The following is a 22552-nucleotide window of genomic DNA, read 5'->3' on the forward strand; positions in this document are numbered from 1 at the left end:
ATGAGTCTGGCTGAGACTCTGGGAGGCCTGCAGAGCCTGGCCGAGGACCCCCCTGTGTCCTCACCTGCCCCAGCTTTCATGTCCCATGGCCGCCCATTAGTCACCCTAGGCAGTCGTCATAAACCAGTCAGCGGCCACTTCTCCGCAGCCCAGCGCACATCCAGAGTCACAGCTGCTCCCAACCAGGGACATTTTGGTCTTGCCAGGACCAAAAGATGCCCCCACCAGGTATGTCCTTCTCAGACCCTGATGCCCCCATGGAGTTGAGGGCAGAGGTCCAGGCAGGGAGCCCAAGCACCCATTCCTCCCCCGCTCTGTGACCTTGGCTCAACTATCTGACCTCTCTGTGCTTCACCCTCCCCATGACTCAGTCTCTCTCCACTGCCCCTGCCTCCCCCCACATTAGCCATATTGTTCCATTAAAATAAAGAACTCAGGGTTCCTTGAGCTCTTTGGAGAGACCACATAAATGCATGGCATTATTAGCATCATTACTATTAAATATTAATAAGGACATTAGCATTGTCTATTATAAGCCTGAAAAAGAAGCTCCAAGAGCTCTGGGTCGAAATGGCTAGAAGAATAATTAGGCCCCTCCAGGCCATAGACCCCTTCTGGCCCTCAAGCAAAATTAGGAAGGCAAGTGTAGGCAGACTGGAGATTTCCCTTCCAGCTCCCCCTGCTCAGTTCTGCTGCGCTCCTGGCCCCACACAAAGCATGTTCTTCCCAGTCCTCAACACCCCCCTGCCAGGAACACACTCCTCACGACTTCTGCCTACCCAGGCCTCATCCCAGAGCCACACACGCCCACCTTCCCGAGCCTTCACCCCCCTGGTGTGGGTCGCAAATGGAGACACTCAGGTGATAACCCCTACTGTGAGATTCCACACAATCAGGGAACAATGATTGGTATTTTGCATGGCGCTTGGTGACACAAAATGCACTTTTAAAAGTCATTGTGTTTGGGGACACATGGGTGGCTCAGCCGGTTAAGCGGCCAACTCTTGATTTTGGCCCCCGGTCTGAATCTCGGGGTCCTGGGACTGAGCCTAGCATCAGGCTCCAAGTTCAGTTAGGAATAAGCTGAAGGATTTCTCTGCCCCTCCCCTCACCCCACCCCCAATAATAAATAAATAAATAAATCTTTAAAAAAAAAATCCTTATGGGGGCGCCTGGGTGTCTCAGTTGGTTAAGCGTCTGCCTTTGGCTTAGGCCATGATCCCGGGGTCCTGGGATCGAGCTCCGCATTGGGCTCTCTGCTCTGCGGGGCGTGTGCTTCTCCCTCTCTCTCTGCCCCTCCCCTCTGCTTGTACTGTCTCTCTCTCTCTCAAAATAAAAAACATATTTAAAGATAAATAAATAGGGGCGCCTGGGTGGCTCAGTGGGTTAAAGCCTCTGCCTTCGGCTCAGGTCATGATCCCAGGGTCCTGGGATCGAGCCCCGCATCGGGCTCTCTGCTCAGCAGGGAGCCTGCTTCCCCTTCTCTCTCTGCCTGCCTCTCTGCCTACTTGTGATCTCTATCTGTCAAATAAATAAATAAAATCTTTAAAAAAAAAAAAAAAGATAAATAAATAAATTAATGAATCACTGTGTTTAATCTGCATGTCTTCACAACCACCCTTGGTCGGGATAAGATTGTTCCCATTTTACTGATAAAGAAGTGGATTTTCGGAGCTGTCAGCATCCTTCAGTGATCTGCCCAAGGTCACCCGGCTAAGGGCGACCACTGAGACAGACCCAGCTGTCCTGAGCACAAACCCAGAGCCACCCCAACCACTGCGGTAGAGGATTCAGCCTACACGGTGCACACCCTCATGACACAGATGGGGAGGCTGAGGCCCTGAGAGGCCCACAGGGAAGCGCTGGCATTGTCTGAGCCTATGTGCTTGGCCTGATGCTAGAGGCTTCCTGCCTGAGTCAATGCTCACATCAACTCAGGGAGTTCTGAGCCTTGATCCCCATTTTCCGTGAGAAACCCAGGGCTCTGAGGTGGGAAGTGACTTGCCTGTGACCACAGAGCTCACACGTCGCCGGACTGTCTGTCAAGCCAGTCTGGTTGCAGAGCTCTGTCCGGACTGCCTTGTCCCCTGCCCCAAAGCATGGTATGGTCCACTACCACTATCTGACTGCTTCCTGGAAAGTTCTAGACCCTCTGAGGACAGACCACAGCCTGTGGCTCTTGAACCCTGACTCCTGTAGGCAGAGACGCTGCACCATAAACACACAATCTCCTGAGAGCTCTAGGAAAGAGTCTGAAGTCTGGAACCAGAGGGAAAGATTTCGGGGGCTGCTGAGGCCAAGCTGACCTGAGTGGAGTTTGGACGGATGAATAAAGAGATCTGGGGACGCCTGGGTGGCTCAGTTGGTTAAGCAGCTGCCTTTGGCTCAGGTCATGATCCCAGCGTCCTGGGATCGAGTCCCACATCGGGCTCCTTGCTCAGCAGGGAGCCTGCTTCTCTCTCTGCCTCTGCCTGCCATTCTGTCTGCCTGTGCTCGCTCTCTCCCCCTCTCTCTCTCTGATAAATAAATAAAATATTTAAAAAAAAAAAAAAAAAAAAGAAAGAGATCTGAGCACCATCAGAACCCTGGGGCCCTGGCAGGGTCCCCGCTCCCTCCCCGCTTGTCCCCTGCGGCTGGGCACCCCCCCCAGCCCTACCTTCCTTGACCATTTGAAGAAGCTGGACTCCACTATTGATCTTTGGGAGGTCTCAAAGGAAAGTGCAGATGGTCTAGGAAGAGTTGGGTGGCCCTTGAGATGCCTTCTGGGGGCACCCCCTCCAGGGGCCACCACATGTTCATAGGCAAAATAGCGACTCATTCAATGAGCCGCCCAATCGTCCTTGGTGGGCCCTGTGTTGCCCCATCTGGGGGTCTGTAGGGACTCGACTGGGGGATATGGTGTCCCGCTCTGGGCTACATGGAGACATACTGATTAGTCACCCCCAAGTCAGCTGTAATGAGGATTCTGGGATCTGGCTGATGCTAAGAAAGAGGAAATTGTCCTGTCCCCAACCCTGATAAGGGGAAGGGGAGGGGAGTCACTGGTGCCCGGAGCACATGGTGTAGTGATGGGACCACGGATGCTGGAAGCCGACTGGCAGCCTCTGCTTCTCCATTTGTTCTGTTCACTTTGATCAAGTTCGTCAACCTCTCTGAGCATCGTGTGCGAAATGAGAACGATGATCATAACACATACCCGTTGGAGGGGTGTCAGATAAAGCACTCAGCACAGCTCCTGGCACATTGGAGACACTGGAATTGTTGTTCATAATGTATATAATAATTAGTAATAATATTATGAAGTACTTTCGTTATTACCAGATGGAACCCACAGGCAAAATGCAGCCTGGAACCCCAAACGTCTACCCCACTCTTTCCTCAGCAGCAGCAGGAGCACCTTAGAAGCTGGCAGTGAGCAGCCCCGGGAGCCCCCCCAAATCCATCAATACCAGGTGCAGCTGATGAAACAGGCAAGAAGATGAAACTCTGGGAATTGTCTCCCACTTTCCTCTCAGCTTAGTAAGTACTCTCGCTGGTAAGGACTTAGTAAGTGCTCTCGCTGTGGCTGTCAGAGCCCCCCGGGGGCGGGGCAGGCGGATGGCAGAGGAATCAGAGATCTACACACCCAAGTCACCCAGGCTGATCTGATCGGGAGGGAACCGTGTCCTTTCCAAGGCACCCAGCCCCCACAGCAAGGGCAGCAGCTGTCCTAAAATAGAGTCACAAAGACAGCTGTCTCCATCTAAAGCAATCCTTGCAAGCATTTCCAGACCCTCGGTCCCTGAGTCAGCCCGTGCCCTGGCCCATCTCCTGGTCCGTCCCCTGGACCGTCAGCCCTGCGGCCACAGATGCACCATGTCCTCTCTTGACAGCCAGTTTCTGCCTGGAGAGAACTCGAAGCACTCCCTTCCGAGCCCGAGTTGACCGGCCTGTCATCAGAGGGCAAGGCTAACATGCCAGCCCTAGGGAGACAGACAGACAGGCAGTCAAGGACCATGCGGGCAGGGGCAGAAAAGGGAAGGACGTCCTGGAAGGGGTGCCTAGCAGCTTCCCAAGTTCCCCGAGAAGCATCATCAGCACCATCAGATGTCTCTCCATCAGGAACAAAGAAGACCCTGAGCTGGGAGAGCCCCTCCGCGTGGAGCAGAAGGACGGGAGGGGAGAGCAGATGGGACCTGGGCAGGCGTTCTGGCCTCGGAGTCCGGGCAGCAGACCCTCCCCGCCCTTCCCTGTCCTCTCCTTCTCCAGGACCTCTCACTCAGCCCGGGTGTATCCCAAGGCCCGGCGTCCACCCACCCCCTCCATCCCCCACTCCGGCAGACCCAGAGCTGCGCTCCAGGCTCGACAGGTCTGGCCATCGCAAACTTCGAGGCCGGCCTGGCACTGCCAGCTGTTTCAACATCTGGACCACTACCTAGTCTTGTCCATGTGAGCTGGACAGCAGGTGGAGCAGAAGGGGGAGCGAGACCACAGTGACAGCCTGACAGGGTGACTGCTGCTGCTGCAGATGGCTGTCTCCCCACGTCCAGGGCCCAGCCATCCAGGGCACACACACTCCCGTCTTCCCCCACCCCCACCCCAGGTGATAGGAACAGAGCAGAGGAGGTGAGCGGAAGGCCTGGATGAGCACCAGCATTTCAGAGTGGGCGGGAAACTTGGCCATCTTTAACTCCTTCACGTTAACAGCCAGGCTCAGAGAGGGCAGGAGGCTTAGCCGAGCACACACAGCCAGTCAGTAGCAGAGCCCAGCCTTTCCTTTGGACCTTCCAACCCTCAGTCTACTGAGCTCTTCATGACCTCACACTGCTGGTTGATTAAAAATGGGCTTGGATCCATAAGCACTGATGTGGAAAGCTGTCCAAGATCTATTACACAGTTTAAAGATATTTTGCAAATCATGCTGGAGCGTGCGATCCCATTTTCATGAAATAATACTAGTAACCCACAAAATTATATATAGGAAAATAATAAATCTGGGGGCACTAAAGTCAGGTTTGTTAAGGGACTTTGTCTATTTTTAAATTCCCTGCAGCTTGTGGATATTTGGACAGAGGGCTGCTACTTTCATAAGCTGGGGGGCAACAATAAAGATGAACGTGTGGGGCGGGCAAAGGAGCCCCCCCCCCCACTTGCCCCGTACAGCAAGAGATTTCTGATCTGGACGCCTCCCTGTAGGAGGGGGGCGTCTGGGGGAGGCGAAGAGTTTGCCTCCGCGGGTGTCCAGGGTCTGAGGAGCGAGAGCCGCTTTCTTTGCCCTCCCCGCCGCACCCCTCTCGGGCCCCTTCGGCTCTGGGCTGGGCGGCGATGGGGGGCTGGGGCGGGCAGGCCAGCCAGCGCCCCGCGGCCCAGCAGCCCATGCATTATGGAAGACGAGGGCGCCCCGGCTTGCTCCCTGGTCCTTAAATGACAGCAAATGAGGTAAAGCCAGAAGGGTGGGGACGGGAAGGGGGCGGGAGGGGGGCAGAAGGAAGCCATCTCCGGGGCCCCCGAGCGTCGGCTGAGGACCGGAGCCAGCCAGTGAGCGGAGCCTGGAAGAGGGAGGAGCACATCTTGATGCAGAGATGCTGCAGTGGCTCCGGGCGGGCGCACACACACACAGGCGCCCTCGCCCGCCACCGCCGCCACCGCCACCGCGGCCGCCACCGCCGCACCGGGACCGCGGCGAGCGGCCGAGGCGAGCAGGGGCGGAGAGAAAGGCGGCCCCGGGGGCCGCCGGCCGGGCTGGCTCCGGCTCACCGCCTCGGGCAGCGTCCACCTGCCCCAGCCAACACCCTTCCTTCACCCCAGGTATGTGCCAACTGCTTTTGTCTCCTCCGGCCCCGGGGAGGGGGTGGGGGTTCCGGGCGCTGCTGCGGCCAGGCTCAAGGGCTTCGGCTCAGTTTCCTTGCAACTTGGGAGGGGGCAGGGGCAGAGCAGGAGCTCCCGCAGGCTGAGGCCAGGCTGACTTCTTACCCAGCCCCTGGGGGGTGGGCCGGAGGTCCCCTCCACCCTGTCTATGTGGGTGGCATCCTGCAGGGGCCTGGCAGGCGGAGCCTGGCCAGGAGGCTCGACCCCAGCAGTGTCCAGGAATTCCAGCCGGCACCAGCACCTGCCCAGAGAGAGGGCAGCAGCTCCGGGGCCTGCCCAGCGCTGGGGTCCAGGGCCAGACCATCCATGAGGCCAAGCCCCAAACTCTGGCCTGCCCGTCCCCCCCAGGAGTGCCTGGGTAGAATTGAACCTGACCATCCAGACTTGAGGTGGTCCTGAATGTGCGTGCCTCTGCCGGGTGACCTCTTTGCGAAGTCTTGCTTCAGTTCCAGGGGGAGGCTGTGGAAGAGAGAGGGGGGGAGAGTGGAACTCAAGTTTGGGCAAAGGCCTGTCCGAGAGTGGGGACTGAGGGAGGAGAAACTGAGGCAAGTCACATCTCCAAGGGTGAGAAGCGGGGCCACCGGGGCTGAAATTCTTTTTCTTCCCTCCCCCCATCCCCAACTTGTCTTCTCCCTCACATCCCTCCCATCCTCCTCACGGGTGGGAGGAAAGGATTGGCATTAAGTTTGGCTTTCCTTGGAGGAAGGGGGCCTGGCGAGAAAGGAGGAGGACTCCGTTTAGAGGGTCCAGAAAGAGGGAAAGTACCATGGGGCTTACATCACCGACCAGAGAGATGGGGGAGGCAGCCGCAGCCGGTGGCCAGAGCTGAATCCTGTTGCCTTCTCCAGGAGAGATTCCCAGGGATGGGAAGCAAGAAAGAGGGGGTGAGATGACACAGTGCCTGTGGAAGAGGACCGTCCTGGCGCTACATGGGGACAAAGTGAGGACCCTTCAGCCACACAACACTGGGGGCTGAGCTTGTGCCCAGGGAGAAAAAGCTGTCAGTCAAGGTTGTCTGGAGGTTTGGGAATCCAGGCAGACCAGGAGGGGTGGCCTATGAGAAGGGCAGGTTCTCTGGCCCCCGAAGTACCTGCCCTTAACGTTCCCCCCTCCACAACCAGCCTGTGATCATCAGACCCTACTGCCCTTCCTTTCAGCCTGACTCCCCGAGACCCATGAGCCCCCTTCCCAGCCCTGGCAGCTTCCTTGGCCCTCTGTTCAGAGGGGGTCGGAGAAGGAGAGCCCGAATAACCCCGTCCCTCAGGGGGCTCCTAATCTCCTTCTGGGCCGAAACCTCGAACACTCAGGCTCATCCCCCGACCCTCTGGCCAGAGAGATGCTCTATCCCTGTAGCTTCCCATTCACCCTCAGAGGGACCAGATGAGCCACTGGAGGTCAAACGGTGGGCCACCTGTGGGAGAGGCTGGTGGGACCCTGGATCCTAGGGGGAGAGCAGGGAAATGGTGCCCTGACTCCTGGCCTCGCAAAGAAGGACTTCTGCCCCCAGGCAGCATCCAAGCCCCTCTCCAGGGTGCCTCACCAGTTAACCCCTTTCTAGCCAGGCTGCAAAACTACTCAGGCAGGGCTTCTGCCACCTGGTCAAAGTTATTCCTAATTTCCTATGGGATCTATCGGGAGTCTTCATCCGGCAAGAGGGAGGCAGGGGACAGATGGGAAGGGAATATCAGAGTCGCATGTGGTTCACCTGTCCTTCTGGTGCTCCCCAGCGGGAAGAGAAGCAGAGACACCCAGACGGACAGGTTCCTGGAGATGGTCCCCTGCTCTTTCGACTCTCTTACCACGCCCCCCCCCCCACCACCACTCCGTTCATCTTCCACTCCCCGCCTGGCCAAGCTCTTCCCTCATACTCCCTTCCCTGGCCGAGTGCACCCCTGCAGCCTCAGCCCTCAGCCTACCTCCCCACCACTGCCCCTGCCAGATTTCTCTCCTTATGCAACTCTCTTCCAGCACCTTCCCTGCCGGCAATTGTTCAAATAGAGACACATGTAGGCTGGGCCTCTTTTCCACGGGACGGTTGTGCAGACTGTCTCTGACTGACCGAATTTAGTCCTCAGGAGCGAGTACGCAGAAGGGGGTCTCCCCATGGCACCCTCTCTGACCCCGAGGCCACGAGGGAAGCAATACATTTGGGATGCGTGGGAGGATGTGGGCCCCCCCAAGCCCCCTCGCATGTCCTCAAGCCAAATGTTTGATCATCATCTCAGAGATGATCTCTAAACTTGAACGTGGGTGATATTGGTGATCTAGGGGAGAGTCCCAGGGCAGAACCAGGGGCCCGAGCAAGAGGTGGGCCATACACAGGGAAAGAAGGACCAGAGCAAAGAAAATGCCAGTGCAGCAGGAAGGCTTGAAGTCAGACTGCTAGAGACACCTCCTAGCCAGGAAGATGAGCCACGAGGGGGCGGGGCAGTCCTCCCCAGGGACTGTTTGGGGTCTGGTCCACAGCCCTGACTGCAGGCAGAGGTGGCATGGACGGCCTTCTAAATTCCTTCCAGCCTCAAGTTATGCTTTTTCAAAAGGTAACAGGGAGTGACTCATAAGAAGACAGACATCCTTCTCAGCCCGTCCCGCAGGCCGGCCACCTCTCATTCTTCTGAGCCCCCCTAACCTAGACCAACCTCCCCCACTCACCTCACAGGGGGTTTTGGGAATCTGGAACATTCATGAGAGTTTCCATGGGCTGTGTGCCCTGATGGTAAGCCCTTTCTTTGGTTTAATGAGCTCTCTTGGTATGAAGTGAGCTCATGTTTCTGTGTTTACCCAAAGATGATGCAGAGGTGTGACGCTCTCACCCCAAATTGAGCGCCCTCTGCCCCAGGACACATGCAGGCCCAAGCGCACCCCAGCACCCATCTCATCTAACAAGCACCCCCCCACACTCAACTCCACAAACATCCAGAAGAACCTGCTGGATCTCCTACGCCCTAGCCCTTATCCTCTCCAAGTCTGTTGGCCTCCTAGACCAAGAGGCCCCCCATTCTGCGTTTGGCTGGAGGGCAGCCTTCCTGTAGTGCCGCCCCAAGAGACCCAGTTAATCTGGGCCCCAGAGCAGAAACTAATCAGAGGGGAGGAGCAGGTCCAAAGGTGCCTCCACCAGGCTTGGCTCTGAACCAGCCTGCAGGAAATTGTCCAGGAACTGGGGGGAGTCTCCCCTCTGCAGAGATCTGGGCACATAGGGAAACTGGTCCACTGATTTCTTCCTGATGCAGTTTTTTAGAACGGAGTTGAAACAATCATCCTTACTCCTGGCCTCTCAAACAGGGATGGTCCTCCCAAACCCTTGCTCAATCTGTCCCACTGCATATTGGCAGGTGAGCTGGGGACGCCTTGCCCCTTATCCTGAGCTCCTCCCAGGAGGATGTAAGTCTCTCCCTTTTCCCTCTCCACACTCTGAGGGATCTCTCCAGGGGAGCGGGCCAGACCACGAGAGTCAGAGCCTCCAGGCTGCAGGGGAAGGGCCAGACTCCCCTGGTGCTGACAGCTCCGACAGATGTGTAAGCCTGGGCCACAGCTCTCCCCAGAGGGGCTAGGGGCTCCGAACCAGCTGCTAGTACAAAGAAACTGTAGAGAAAACTGGGGGGGTGAGAAGGGAGGGGGAATATAGAAGGGGCTGGGGAGAGACCCAGCTGTACATCGCCCCTGTCCCTACCCAGTCCCTATCCCCCGCTGGGGACTGAGGAGGTCCCTATTCCCCCCCAAATCCGTCCTAAGGAACCTCCTCCAGCTCAGGGCACCTTCCTTTCTCACGAGACCTTCCAGCACTGCCCTCCTCCCCCAGCAGCTCTGGCCCTGCCTGGCCTGTGGCCCCACCAGGCCACTGCAGACCCCTGTCTTTCCAGATAGGTGTGGAGTGGTTCAGACCTTCCTGCAGGACCATGACCCTATCCCAGGTGGTACTTCCCTCTCTAGGCAGAGTGCCCCCCACTTCCTGGACCTGCAGGTGGGAGGTGGGGGTGGTCGAGGAGCAGGGCCTGCTGGGAGCGCCCGTGTGCCTGTCCCTACCAGGTGCCCTGCCGAACACGCCACATTTGGGTGTGGTTCTATGTGCTTGTGCCCTCGTCTCGAGTAGCCTGCTTGCTGCTACTTGCCTGGGGCCGGCAGCACCTGTGGGGCGGAGGGGAGGAAGGCACCTTCCCAGGGAGACCATGGTCGCCTGTGTGTGTCCCACACATTTGTGAGTGCCGCCCGAAAGTCATGACCGTGTAGGAGTGAGTCTGACTGGGGGGCGTCTGTCTGTGCCCCTCAGAGTGCTGGGGCCCATGCTGGAGGTCCCGTGAGGGTTCTCGGTGTAAGACCTGATCTTTTCTGAGCACCCACTATGGCCAGGCCGGCTGCTGACCTCCCCAGAATCCCTTCTCATCCCCATTTTGCAGGTGGGAAACTGAGGCTTGGAGAGGGTAAGTAATGAATGGAAGAGCTAGGGCTATGCTGGTTAGTCGTGTAGTAACATTACACTAGTTATTAAGGGCCAGGCCAGTCAGCACGAGAGCCCACCCTGCTGGCGACTGTGCTGCGGAATGGAGGATGGTGGGCAGCTGAAGGGCCAGGCCCCCGCAGTGCTTCCCGGCTTATAATAAGTCACTCAGTCTCTGCCCTCAACCTAGCTCCAAACTGCCCCTTATCTGACCAGCACCATCTGAACGTCACCAAACCCCTCAGTACTCAAATCTCCATTATCCAGGGGAAGGAGAGACAGAGTCAGGGCCAGGAGCTGGATGTCTAGCATCCAGGCAGAGCATATCTGTCATTTTCTAGTTAGTTCTGCACAGGGGTCCTCAGCCCAGAAAACTCCGTCCCGTGTTGAAAGTCTGGCTCGCAGCTTTCCATCCCATGGCTGTCCCCCAGGTCCTTGGTTTCCCACACCCAGCAATTCAGCCCACTCCCCCTGGTGCCCCTGAACCCCCAAGCAGCCCATTCCCCCGTGTGCCACCGCCGCCACAAAGGACCAGCCCCTAATGGTGCCAGCCTGTGCCCGCCTGTGCCAGCCTGCACCAGCCTGCACCCCTGCACTGGGACAGCTGGCCTGGGCCAGGCTTGGCTGGCTCCGGGCTCAGAGGGCCGGCTCTGGGCCTGGCATAGCTCCACTGCTGCCTTGCTCCCAACAAAAAGGCCTCCTCCCTCCTGGGCATTCTAGAATGTGTCATAGGGCAGATGGCACAGGGATTGACTGGGGCACGCTTAGTGGGTCAGGAAGCTCTGCAAAGGCAGTGTTTTCATTACTGCCTCCCCGGTGCTTAGCACTATGCCTGGCGCCCGTAATAAACATTGGAAGGGAAAGGGAAAACTTGATGCTAGTTGCCTCATCTTCAGGGAGGCAGTTGACCCAGGCTCTGTGCATGTGTGTGCGCCTGTGCATGCGTGCCGTGTGTATGTGTGTGTGTGCATGTATTCATACAAGTCCTTGGCACCAGTGGAGGCGATGTACATCTGATTGGCCTGACTGGTCCCTAGTGCTCCCCAAAGACAACTCCCACAGGTCCTCAATCCCAGCCCCTCCCCAAGGAGGAGGGCTGTCCCTTCTGAGGCAGGTCTTAGTCCCCAGAGGCTACCCAGGGCCCATCCGCCCGAGGTGACTGATGAAAGTCTGCATTAAACTGAACTGGGAATGAGCAGTGGGATTGTGTTACTCGTGGTGGACGCCCATGGCAAGCACTAACAGGTAATTCTGACTGCTGTGACGGGTGACAAGTGCTCCCGGGTGAGTGATCCTCCTGGCGGCTCACAAAGAAACAAGGCAGGAACTGGGTCGTCACACCCTGTGCTGGGTGGGGACACACACATGCGCACACACATACACTTTCACACACACACACCAGACATACCCACGAACAGACACAGATGCAGGCACACACAGAGACCAGCCCACACATACATACAGGGACACATAGATGCAAATAAACATCACATACCTGCGCGTGCACACACGTGCACACACGCGTGCTTCCCACCACTGCTGGTGGGCAGCAGCAGACTCCTGCCCCCGGAGTCTCCAGCCCCAGCTCCCTCGGTCATCTGTCCCTGCTTTGCTTGGCACACTCAGGACAGACGAGCGCCTGGAGCCCAGCTCCTCCCCGAGCGCGCACCCCGCCCGCTCCCCGAGCTCCGGGACTGGCGGGCAGACAAAGGGCAGGAGGCAAATGATGATGGAGCACCTTCTTCGTGCCAGACTCCAGGACGTGCTGCACCAGCGCCAAGAGGCGTTTTCAAACTTTTTGGAACCGTGGAACCCTTTGTTTAAAGGGAACTTCCAGTAGCTAAAACAGACACAGGTAGTTCCTGCTCAAGCTAAAATGGGGAACGAATCTAGAGCCCCAACCTCTCTCTCTATTCCCCCATCTGAAACGTGACCGCAAAGCAAGTCCAAACGGCCCCAGACTCCTGCAGGGCACTCCCTCACCTCAGTTCCCATTCAGAACAGCCCTGGAACGTTAGTGCTACAACGTCCACTTGGTAGGTGAGCAAAACCGAGCTTCCACCAGGAGGAATAAGGTGGCCAGGCTCTCAGAGCTGTGAGGGCAGGAGGGCAGATCACTGACTCCCGTCTGTGGATTCCAAAGCCTTGGCTGGCTTGCAGTGCCCCAGGGGCTCCCTATCAGGAGGAGAGCTTCCAAGGCCATACTTCTAGATTCTTCCATGAGTAAACACCCTGCTGACCTTAGAGACCTGAGAGTATGTGTGTGTGTGTGTGCGTGTGTGTGTGTGTGTGAAGTGTGTGTATGAGAGAGAGAAAGAGAGGGAGAGAGAGTATGTGTGTGTAAAGGTGCGTGTGTGTGGGTATGTGAAGGTGTGTGGGGAAGAGTGGGAGTAAGTGTGAAAGTGTGTAAAAGTGAGAGAGTATGTGAGACGAAGAGGCAGAGTGTGTGTGCGTACCTGCGAGTGTCCGAGAGAGTCTGAGTGTGTCATGAGTGTGTGACTATGAGGAGGAGAGAGTGTGTGAGTGTGTGTGCCCTGGGGCGCTGGCCCTCCGGCAGCCCCTGGGGAGCACCGAAGCCCGGCGCCCCCGAATCAGCTATGCGAGAGTGGGAGTGTGTGACCGAGTGTGTCGCTGGCTGCTCCAGGATCTGGCCACAGCTGCCCGCCATCAGTCAAAGGCGACTCACAGTCACAGCCACTGTTCGCGGGGCACTTTGCTAGGCACTGTCGGGACCGAGATGAAGGAGCTCCCAGGCTTGGAATGGAGGCACCTCCATGAGGGGGCGCCAAGGGTCTAGCCACGAGCCCAGCGGAAGTCTAACTGTGTGCCTGTGGGGGTCTCTGAGGGGCTCCCTGGCAAGGGCAGAGTTTCTGGGCTCAATTCTGGAACTGAAAGTGGCAAGAACAGAAGGGGGGTGCCAGGTCACGGAGAGACGGCACCTGGGCCCCTTCCTGACAAAGGGAAGTGGATATGAGGCTGGGCTTGGGGCAGAGGAGGGAGAGCCACGTGTTTGAACATCGCTCCCCCACCCCCCCAACTCCCCCCCAACACTCCCTCCCCCCACGGACACCCAGCCCCCAGCCTCCCTGACGCCCTGGGGCCAGTTCTCCCCCTCCCTCCTCCAGCTCCTCAGGAGGCAGGGAAAGGTTGCCAGGGGCCAGATGCTGAGGTTTAAAGGGGGTTGGGAGCCCCTTCTTTCCGAAGGAATAGAGCATGAAGTAAGGCTGGGAGATCCTGGTCTTGTGTTGGGTCTTCAGACCCCGCGCTGACCCTGGGGGCAGACTCGGGGGTCATCTGCAGCCTCCCCTGCCCCCACTGCCGCCACCCTGCCCCCGCTCCCCAGCAGCAGCACCCCCCATCCCCCCCCACTCCCGTCCAGGGGACAGCATCCCCAGTCCCTCAGCCATGCTACACTCTCTGGGAGCGTCGCAGAGCTGGAGGGGACCTTACAGCACCTGCTTTACAGAGGAAAAGACACTCAGACCCAGAGATGGTCTTGCCTCAGTCTCCGCCCCCTCCCCCTTCTCAGGCTTCTGGAAAGGTGCAGGGCAGAGAAGCAGAATCTGCATCTGGGTTATCTACTTTCCTCAGCGGCTCTGACAGGGAGCCCTGGGAGCCCCGAACTCAGAACGTCCGCCTGGAGACGTGGAGCCGGCGGAAGGGCTGGCCCCTCGCGCCCCTCTCAGGATGAGGCCCCCCCTCTGGCCTCCTGGCCGAGGGGAGCTCTGACTAGCTCTGAGTGCCCCCGCCCGGGGAACAGGTGTTTCAGAGCTCCAGGATTTAACCAAGTGTCCATATAACAGGAAGGCTCCTTTGGGAGCCACATGAACTCCTGGATCCTAGAGGGCCTGTGGAGGCCCATCAGCCCTTCCAGCTGGAGGCACTGCTGGCGTGGCCAAGGCTAGGGACCTGGGGCCCAGGAGAGACGGTGTGAATAAACCAATGAAACTCCTCACTGCTAGAAAAACAAGGAAGACCCCAGAGACTTAATGCCGCTCCCAAAGGGGCTTCTCGCCACCCCCAACCCAGGCAGCTGTGGGGGTGGGGCAGGGGAAATTGGGCCCCAAACGCTGGAGGAGGGAGATGTTCCCCACACCCAGGCATGGCCCTGTTCTCATCTGGACCCTGAATCAAGCGAGGGGCAGGTGGGTTCTTGCCTCCCAATTAGCCACTGCTCTCACTTCCTGAGCAAACCCCCGCTGGCTGTAGGGGAGGTGGTGGGGGGCAGGTACCGGGCAGAGCCAGACTCCCGGGGGGCCTCTAGGAGGCACTCAGCCGGGAAGAGCTCCCCCGGAACAGCCAAGCCCCTTCCTCTGGGGGCCTGGGGCGGGTGAAATGCGTAGCAATTCCAGCAATCCTGCCTCTCCCCAGGCTGGGGGAAAAGCTCTGCCCACTTACCAGGGAGCGAGGAGGGAGCCAGGAGGGGCGCTCCGAGGCTCAGAGTCCTCCCCAACCTCTGCCTCCCCAGGTCCTTCTCAGCCTCCAGCTGGACTCTCCCCAGGCTGGGTTGAGCCTCCTCTCCTCAGCTCCCGATCTCCGCCCAGCACGTCCACCATGGGGACACCCACCAGGAGGAAGTCACACCTGCTGCTTCTGGTCGCTGTGGCCCTCGTCTCCTCTCCAGGTAGGAGGTCTCCTCTCGGCTCCGGGGCCCAGCACGATGATTATACTGCTCTGTCATTGCTATCATTTTAGTGATGACTTCAGAAATCATGGACTCTCCCGTTCTGTGGCACTTAGATTTTTAAGGCCGTTTCCTTGCTAAAATTTTCCCATTTGTGGCTCTTCCCTTCCCTTCGAGGTGAGAGGGAACGGTCTCCACCAGAATAGAGATGAAAGCAGCACGATGCACAGAGGGCGAGGCGTGCCTTGAGCCACACAGCGAGACTGTGGCGCTCTCAGATCTCCGTGGTCTTGTCTTCGAGCTGAGCCCCCTAAGGAGCTGCGCTTTCCTGTAATGGGGTAGCCACAGCCCCATGGAACGATTCAAACCGAGATGAAATTAAATTCTACAATTAGTCTTTCAGTTGTACAAGCCACGTTTCAAGGGCTAATAACCATGTTGGATAGCGCAGTTGACAGACATTTCCATCGCCATAGAAAGTTCTATTGGTTCGTACCACTCTAGCATCCTGTCACATGAGGAGACAGGGATCGACACCACAAAACGCTAGGAGGGCTCCCCAGGGCCCCGCTGCAGCCTGACAGACGGACTGAGTGCAGGACCTGAGAAGACATGAGACAAAGCGGGGGGTGCCTGAGGCAGAAGGCCGGGGTGGGGGGAGCCAGCAAGAGTTCTCCTGGAAGGGCTGCCGTGGGGTAGGAGGTACGGAGAGCATGGGAGGGAGGCCTGCAGGAGAGGGCACCGCGGGCCCAGACCCAGGCTGGCCGGCCCCTGGGGAGCCCGTGGGGAAGGAGGTGCTGGAGACCCAGCCCTTCCGGGAGCTGGAGGGTGGTCCCCCGCTGCTCGGAGGGGCCTGTTGGGACCACCACTTGCCCTCTCTGTCCTGACCCCCGGCCCAGATCCAGAGATGCTTTTTTTCCTCTATAAAGACAGTCCGCAGGAGAAAGAGCCCTCACCCTCCTCCCTCCCTCCCTCCTCCCCCACCCCGTTCCAGAGCACATTTTAGGTTCTCTCTCCCTCTCACTGGGGAGGATTCCACTGGCACACTTTCAGATGCTCTCATTACCTCCTAACTGCCTTCCAGGCCTGCACCCAGATCCCTGAGGCTGCAGGGAAGCGGGATTGACCCAGAGGCCCCCACGGAGCCTCCCAGCACCCTCACCCCCGGGGCAGGGACAGAGCAGCGGCTGGGCGGAAACCAGCTGCACAGAGCAGCAGACAGCCACCACACACCCCACGCCCGATGGCTACCGCCCCCCCCCCCAGACAGCAGAGGAGAGGCATGGGGGGGTGGGGCATCAGCACTGCTCCACCCCATTGGGGACCGCTAGGGCTGGGACCACAACACCTGAGGCAGGGGTGTGGGCAGCGGCCAGACTTTTAGACCTAGAGATGCACAAAGGCCCAGGGAAGGGGGGGCCCATCCCCGCATGGAACATCCATCACTGGCTCTCCCCCCTCCCAGAAAGCTGTCTCCACTCACTACCCTGCTCTGCAGAAGCAGCCGTGGGTCCCAGGCACCCAGGCCAGGAAAGGCGGCCAGGAGGCCCCTCCACATTCTCGGTGCTCCCGCCCCTTCCTCTGGGCTTCCAGATGCCCATGTTTGGGGGCGAAGAGTTGCCTGGACAGGGAATCCGCATCAGAATATGAAACACAGGCAGTGTGTGTGTGTGTGTGTGTGTGTGTGTGTGTGTGTGTGTACAGCCTCAAAGGAAGGTGTGGGATGAAGGAGAGTGTGTTTGTGGATGTTTAAGAGGGTGCCAATGCCAGCGAGTTGTTGCCTGGACCGGGTGCTGCGTTTGGGGGGATGACGGATGCGTGTGGAAAGCCTTCCAGCAAGAGTGATGGCTCCCGGCCCCAGCTGCCCTCCAGAGGGAGCGCCCACGAGGCACCTCCGGGTGAGGCGGGGGAGGACAGGGCCTCGGAAGGCTCTGATGGGAACCCGGGGAAAGAATCACAGCCGCTGTGGCTGAGGACACGGGCCACAGGCACAGCTGGCCGGGCTCCGAATCCCCAATCCGCTCCTCCTCGCTGTGCGATGTGGGGCAAGTTCCTGAACTTTCCTACATCTCAGTTTCCACATGAGGGAAGTAAGGAAATGTCAGTGCCTGTCTCATAAAGCGGTTAGGCGAGGAAATACAGAGTGTGGCATCCGATCCAGAGTAAGCACTCGGTAAAAAGCCCCTGTTTTTATCAGTATGAATGCGTGTGTGTGTGTGTAAATAAGCACACACAGACGTTTGTAGCTGGGCGTGCGTGGGCACAGATGTGTGCATGAATGTGTTTCTGACTATGGGAGTTGCTCAGAGAGGTAAGTGTGTGTGTGTGCGTGCAGGCGTGTGTGCATGTAAGGAAGTGTGTGTGGGCAAGACATGTGGGTGGACCCTGGGCCGAGGGTGCATATGTGGCTGAGTGCAAAGGACAAAGCTTTTTCTGGAAGAAAGCCAGTCTCAAAGCCTCAGTGCACCCCAGGCCCCGTCACCACCCCCCGCCATCCCCAGAGTTACTGGAAGCGCTTATAACACGAGGTGGCTCCCAGTGGCTCCCAGCAGCCCGGCCACCCCCGCCAGCCCTCCTTCCCCACCCATTGGGGCCGTCCCAGCTGGGGCAGGGGTCCCTACCCTCCACCACCATCATTAACTTGGGATTAAGTGGGGCTCTCCAACCGAGATGATGCTGGCACCCCGGCTGCCGCCTCTGAGGCCTGGGGCGGCGGGGAGGGCGATGGGGGATGCCATTTCAGGGAGCCCTGCCTCCTTCCTCATTCAGAGAGCTGCTTAACAGCTGCCCTCCTCCCCCGAGGTCCAGGGCTGGGCCTCAGCTGTGACATGGGAGTGTGCGTCCCCCACCCCTGGAACGGGCCAGCAGCTGGATACACTAATTGTTTAATGGGGATCCCCCCACCCACCAGGGAGGGCCTGAAACCAGCTGCATTGAGGGGTAGGAGCCAATTAGGGGTGGCCTGGCTCCTGCCCGACACCACAGAGGCAAAGCATGATGAGGCCCCACGAGTGAGCGAGCAGAGCCCCCGTGGGAAGGAAGGTGTGAAACACCACCCTCTGTGCCTCGGTGTCCCCCGCCCTGCTGGCGTGGAACAATGCTGGCTGGAGAAAGAGGCATCCGCCCTGACAGGGGGGCCGGGCACGAGAACTCCAGTTGCACCAGCGACACCCATGTGCTCAGCAAACTCGGGAGACTGGGGTCTAGACCTGCGTGTGCCACAGACTTGCCTTGTGACCACAAGTGAGTCATGCTGTCTCCAGGGCCTTTCTTCAATTGCCACAGCAGAATGGTATAAAAATGCCCCCCAAAGCTACCTGCATGCCCATCCCATAAGCCTTTCCTTCTCCCCATACCCTCCACCTTGCTCCATGCCTGGGTCCCACAGACATTTCCAGAGCACACAGCCTGGGCCAGACTGAGCCCTCTTCCAGACCCTGGGTGGCCAGTTCGTATTCGCTCCATTTCACAGGTGGAGCTGTTGAGGCTCAGAAGGGCTCCGTCATGGCCAGTAAGAGGCCACGAGCCGGAGCATGTGCCATGGGCCCAGAAGGACCATCAGGCCCCAGGGACACACATCCTCTCCCCGTCTCTTTGGCCCATGACTTCCCAGGCCTCTCACACCTACAGATCAGCTCCCTCTGCCCCGAGGGCCCCTGCACCCAGCTGCGGCCACAGCTCTCAGCACCTTGTCCTGTCCTCCTCTGTCTCCCTCCCTGGACTGCAGGCCCCTCGAGGAAGAGGGACTGTGTCTTATTCATTTTTGCAACACGGTCTAGTCTGGTGTTAGGTACACAGCAGGTGCTCCATACCTGAGTGTGGGAGGGGTGATTTACTCAACTAATTTGGCCAACTGGGGCCTGCCCGGCCTGCTGAAATATAGGTTTCAATTAATTAAAATGAAAGAAAATTTTAAATTGGGTTCCTTGGCTGCACTGGCCACATTTGGAGGGCTTGAAGGCTGGGGCTCGTGGCTACGATATTGGGCAGTGCAGAACATGGCATCTTGCCATCCTCGAAGAATGTCCGGTGGGACAGCACTTCTCTATTGGGCCCTAGGCCCTAAGGCCTCTGGTGGTGTCTCCCATCTACAGCTCGGAGTTCAGCCCGGGGATCCCCGGCCACCTTTGGGCCAGTCTTCGAAGATCAACCTCTCGGCCTGCTATTCCCAGAGGAGTCCACGGAGGAGAAGGTGACACTGGCATGCCGTGCCCGGGCCAGCCCTCCAGCCACCTATAGGTGAGCCCCTCACGGCGGGCGCTGGAGGCCCCGGGCAGCCGTGCAGCTCTTCCTCACCCCAGCCCTGCCCCCAGGCTGGGTGCGGCCAAGCAGGACTCAGGAGGCTCCCCGTCTGCCCCCCGCTGCAGGTGGAAGATGAACGGTACAGAGATGAAGCTGGAGCCCGGCTCCCGCCACCAGCTGGTGGGGGGCAACCTGGTCATCATGAACCCCACCAAGGCCCAGGACGCCGGCGTCTACCAGTGCCTGGCCTCCAACCCAGTGGGCACCGTCGTCAGCAGAGAGGCTGTCCTCCGCTTCGGCTGTGAGACCCATGGAGGGCTGCACTTCTGGGGAGGGCCATAGGGGGCTGGGAAGGGTGTCCAGAAAGGGTAGGGACTATGTCCCATGGAGGCCGGCTGGGGAGAGGCCCCCAGTATTGGAGGACGGCGCCCAAGTGCCCGGTTTTTACCTCTAGTTCTGCAGGAATTCTCCAAAGAGGAGCGAGACCCGGTGAAAACCCACGAAGGCTGGGGTGTGATGCTGCCCTGTAACCCGCCCGCCCACTACCCAGGTGAGCCGGGCCCCTGGCCCATGGTTAGGCAGGGCACAGCAGGGACCTCCAGCCACCCAGGGCTGGAGTAAAAGATGGTGAGGAACCCTTGGGAACACAGACCCCCTGGCTCCCCTGCCTAAAACGATTTTGTGTTTCCTTCACGGTCTGCCATTTTCTAGCTCTGGGCCCCCTCCCCCTGCCTTCAGACTGGGAGCACCCCGAGAGCAGGAGCAAAGCCACATTTTTTTTCCTAGGGCTCCCCTCAGCGCCAGCTCGGAGACCGGAGCCCTGGGGACTAGGTCTAGAGATCCCCACCGGCACGCCGAGGGTCCTCCCCATGGCTGCCCCCTTAGCCTACCGCCCCATGGTTTCCTCAATCTCCCCCTGTCCTATCTATAGGCCTGTCCTACCGCTGGCTCCTCAACGAGTTCCCCAACTTCATCCCGACGGATGGGCGTCACTTCGTGTCCCAGACCACGGGGAACCTGTACATTGCCCGGACCAACGCCTCAGACCTGGGCAACTACTCCTGTCTGGCCACCAGTCACATGGACTTCTCCACCAAGAGCGTCTTCAGCAAGTTCGCTCAGCTCAACCTGGCTGCGGAAGGTCAGGGTCGGGGGGCATGGTGGGGAGCAGAGAGCTGGAAGGGTCGGCGGACATTGGGAAAAGAGGGTTCCTCTCAGAGGGTGGGAAGGGGGCTCACAGAGCCCAGGGTCTGGGGCCTGGACCTCTGGGTCCTCCTGCTGCAGGGCCCAAGACCCTTGCCCAGGCCCCCAGGTAGGGGGAACAGGGGTCAAGAAGGAGTCGGCTCTGAGCCGTGCTGCAGTTCGAAGCCCACGAGCATCTGGCCCGCATCACTTGCGTCTGGTCAGCAAACTCCCTCTCTCCCCAGATCCCAGGCTCTTCGCACCCAGCATCAAGGCCCGGTTCCCGGCAGAGACCTATGCACTAGTAGGGCAGCAAGTCACCCTGGAATGCTTCGCCTTTGGGAAGTGAGTGGTGGAGGAGGGAGGGGGCAGGCCAGGGCGCACCTTGTCAGAGCCCCTTGGGGGCCCACAGGACCCCAGGGAGAGGGCAGGCAGGGTCTAGCAGAGAGGGGGCAGTGGGTAGGGACCACCCCTCATGAGCACAGTCTGTCTGAGCAAAGCATCATGATGTCAGGGGCCTGACACACACTGGACGCTCCCAGCAAAAGGGCACGGGCTCAGGGGACAGCCTGGGCAGCATCCCAAGCTGAAGGCAGGGAGCACCATGCACGAACCCCAACCTGGCCTGCCTGGTTCAAGTCCTGGTTCTGTCCCTGGCTGGCTGCAAAGCCATGGGTAAACTACTTAACCTCTCTGTGCTTCTGCGTCCTCATTTGTACATGGGAACTGTCATAAAAAGTACCTGCATCGCAGGGTTGTTCCAAGGATTAAGTGGGTTAACACACGTGACATGTCTAGAACAGTGCCTGGCATTTAGTGAGCGTTCTATGCATGCTGACAGTTCTCTCTCTCTTTTAAGATTTTATTTATTTATTTGACAGAGAGAGAGAGATCACAAGTAGGCAGGGAGGTAGGCGGAGAGAGAGGGGGAAGCAGGCTCCCTCCTGAGCAGAGAGCCCGATGCAGGGCTTGATCCCAGGACCCTGAGACCATGACCTGAGCCGAAGGCAGAGGCTTTAACCCGCTGAGCCACCCAGGCACCCCTGACAGTTCTTTTTATAAAAACTGCAATAGAAATCCTGCTCTCCCAGAGAAAGGATTCACTGGAACAGGCTAAGCAAATAGCAGGTGCTCAACAAATGTTTGGAGAACAGTGTGATTTGCACACTGGTTCTGTTTCCTCATGTCTCCTGTGGATACCCAGGATGTCCCTGTTTTGTGAAAAGCTATTGGGCTTCCAGAAAATTCATATTTAAAGCACATGGGGCCGCCTGGTTGCCTCAATCCGTTAGGTGTCTGACTCTTGATCTCAGCCCAGGTCTTGCTCTCAGGGTCCTGGGTTTGAGCCCCATATTGGGCTCCACACTGGACATTGGGTGTGGAACCTATTAAAAAAAAAAAAAGTACATGGACGATTAATATATTAACGCTTTCAGACTCACTGATATCTTAGTCCGTTTTAGTACACAAGTTACTAATAAGTAGAGCCCTTTTGAAAAGTAAAGGCAAGGTCTGTTGGGGAGAAGGGGAAGGGGACCCACAGAGCCCCAGGTCACAGGCCACTGCTGAGGAAGGCCGTCCCAGAAGAGGCTCAGTGGCCAGTGCAGGGTGGGGACAGGGAGGGCAAGCCAGCTTCAGGGTACAGACACAAGGAAGGTTACTGGTATGGCAATACTGCAGGGGAGAGGAGACGAGAGGAAACCTACTTTCTGCTTCTCCCCTGCCTGAGCTCTGAGCCTACCTGCGAGAGGCCCCGCCCTCCCCTCTTGCCTCTCTCCCTCCGGCCTCCTCCCCATCCCCACCTGCCCAGCACCTCCCAAGTGCCGGAGAATCTGCGGGCACTAGGGAGTCTGCCTAGCGCAGCCCACCCGCTCTGGCTTTGTATCCTCTGCCAGCCCCGTGCCCCAGATCAAGTGGCGCAAAGTGGACGGCTCCTTGTCCCCGCAGTGGGCCACCGCCGAGCCCACCCTGCAGATACCCAGCGTCAGCTTCGAGGACGAGGGCACCTACGAGTGTGAGGCGGAGAACTCCAAGGGCCGCGACACCGTCCAGGGCCGCATCATCGTGCAGGGTACACAGCCGCGACACCCCTCCCCCTGCCTTCACTCTTGCTCCCCTAGGAAGCAGATCCGAAAGTCAGGGAGGGGCCCCGGGTGGCCCCTGGCTTAAGCCTTTCCGCCCCAGGATTGCACTGGGTGTGGAAACAGACACTCAGAGCCTCA

General features: G+C 58.6%; 1 protein-coding gene across 1 annotated transcript in view; it reads left to right on the forward strand.

Annotated features, from left to right (window-relative positions):
- The first annotated feature begins 5591 nt into the window (after nucleotides 1-5591).
- The window catches only part of CNTN2 (contactin 2), a 32860-nt gene continuing 15899 nt past the window's right edge, over nucleotides 5592-22552 (forward strand). Inside the window, exons 1-8 of the mRNA XM_082703894.1 lie at nucleotides 5592-5787; nucleotides 14751-14906; nucleotides 19001-19145; nucleotides 19274-19449; nucleotides 19603-19698; nucleotides 20080-20289; nucleotides 20576-20675; nucleotides 22226-22401. Coding sequence (XP_082560020.1) covers nucleotides 14837-14906; nucleotides 19001-19145; nucleotides 19274-19449; nucleotides 19603-19698; nucleotides 20080-20289; nucleotides 20576-20675; nucleotides 22226-22401 — 973 coding nt within the window. The 5' untranslated portion in view covers nucleotides 5592-5787; nucleotides 14751-14836. The remainder of the gene's footprint in view (nucleotides 5788-14750; nucleotides 14907-19000; nucleotides 19146-19273; nucleotides 19450-19602; nucleotides 19699-20079; nucleotides 20290-20575; nucleotides 20676-22225; nucleotides 22402-22552) is intronic.

This window comes from Mustela nivalis (assembly GCF_964662115.1).
Source record: "Mustela nivalis genome assembly, chromosome: 16".
Taxonomy (NCBI): Eukaryota; Metazoa; Chordata; class Mammalia; order Carnivora; family Mustelidae; genus Mustela; species Mustela nivalis.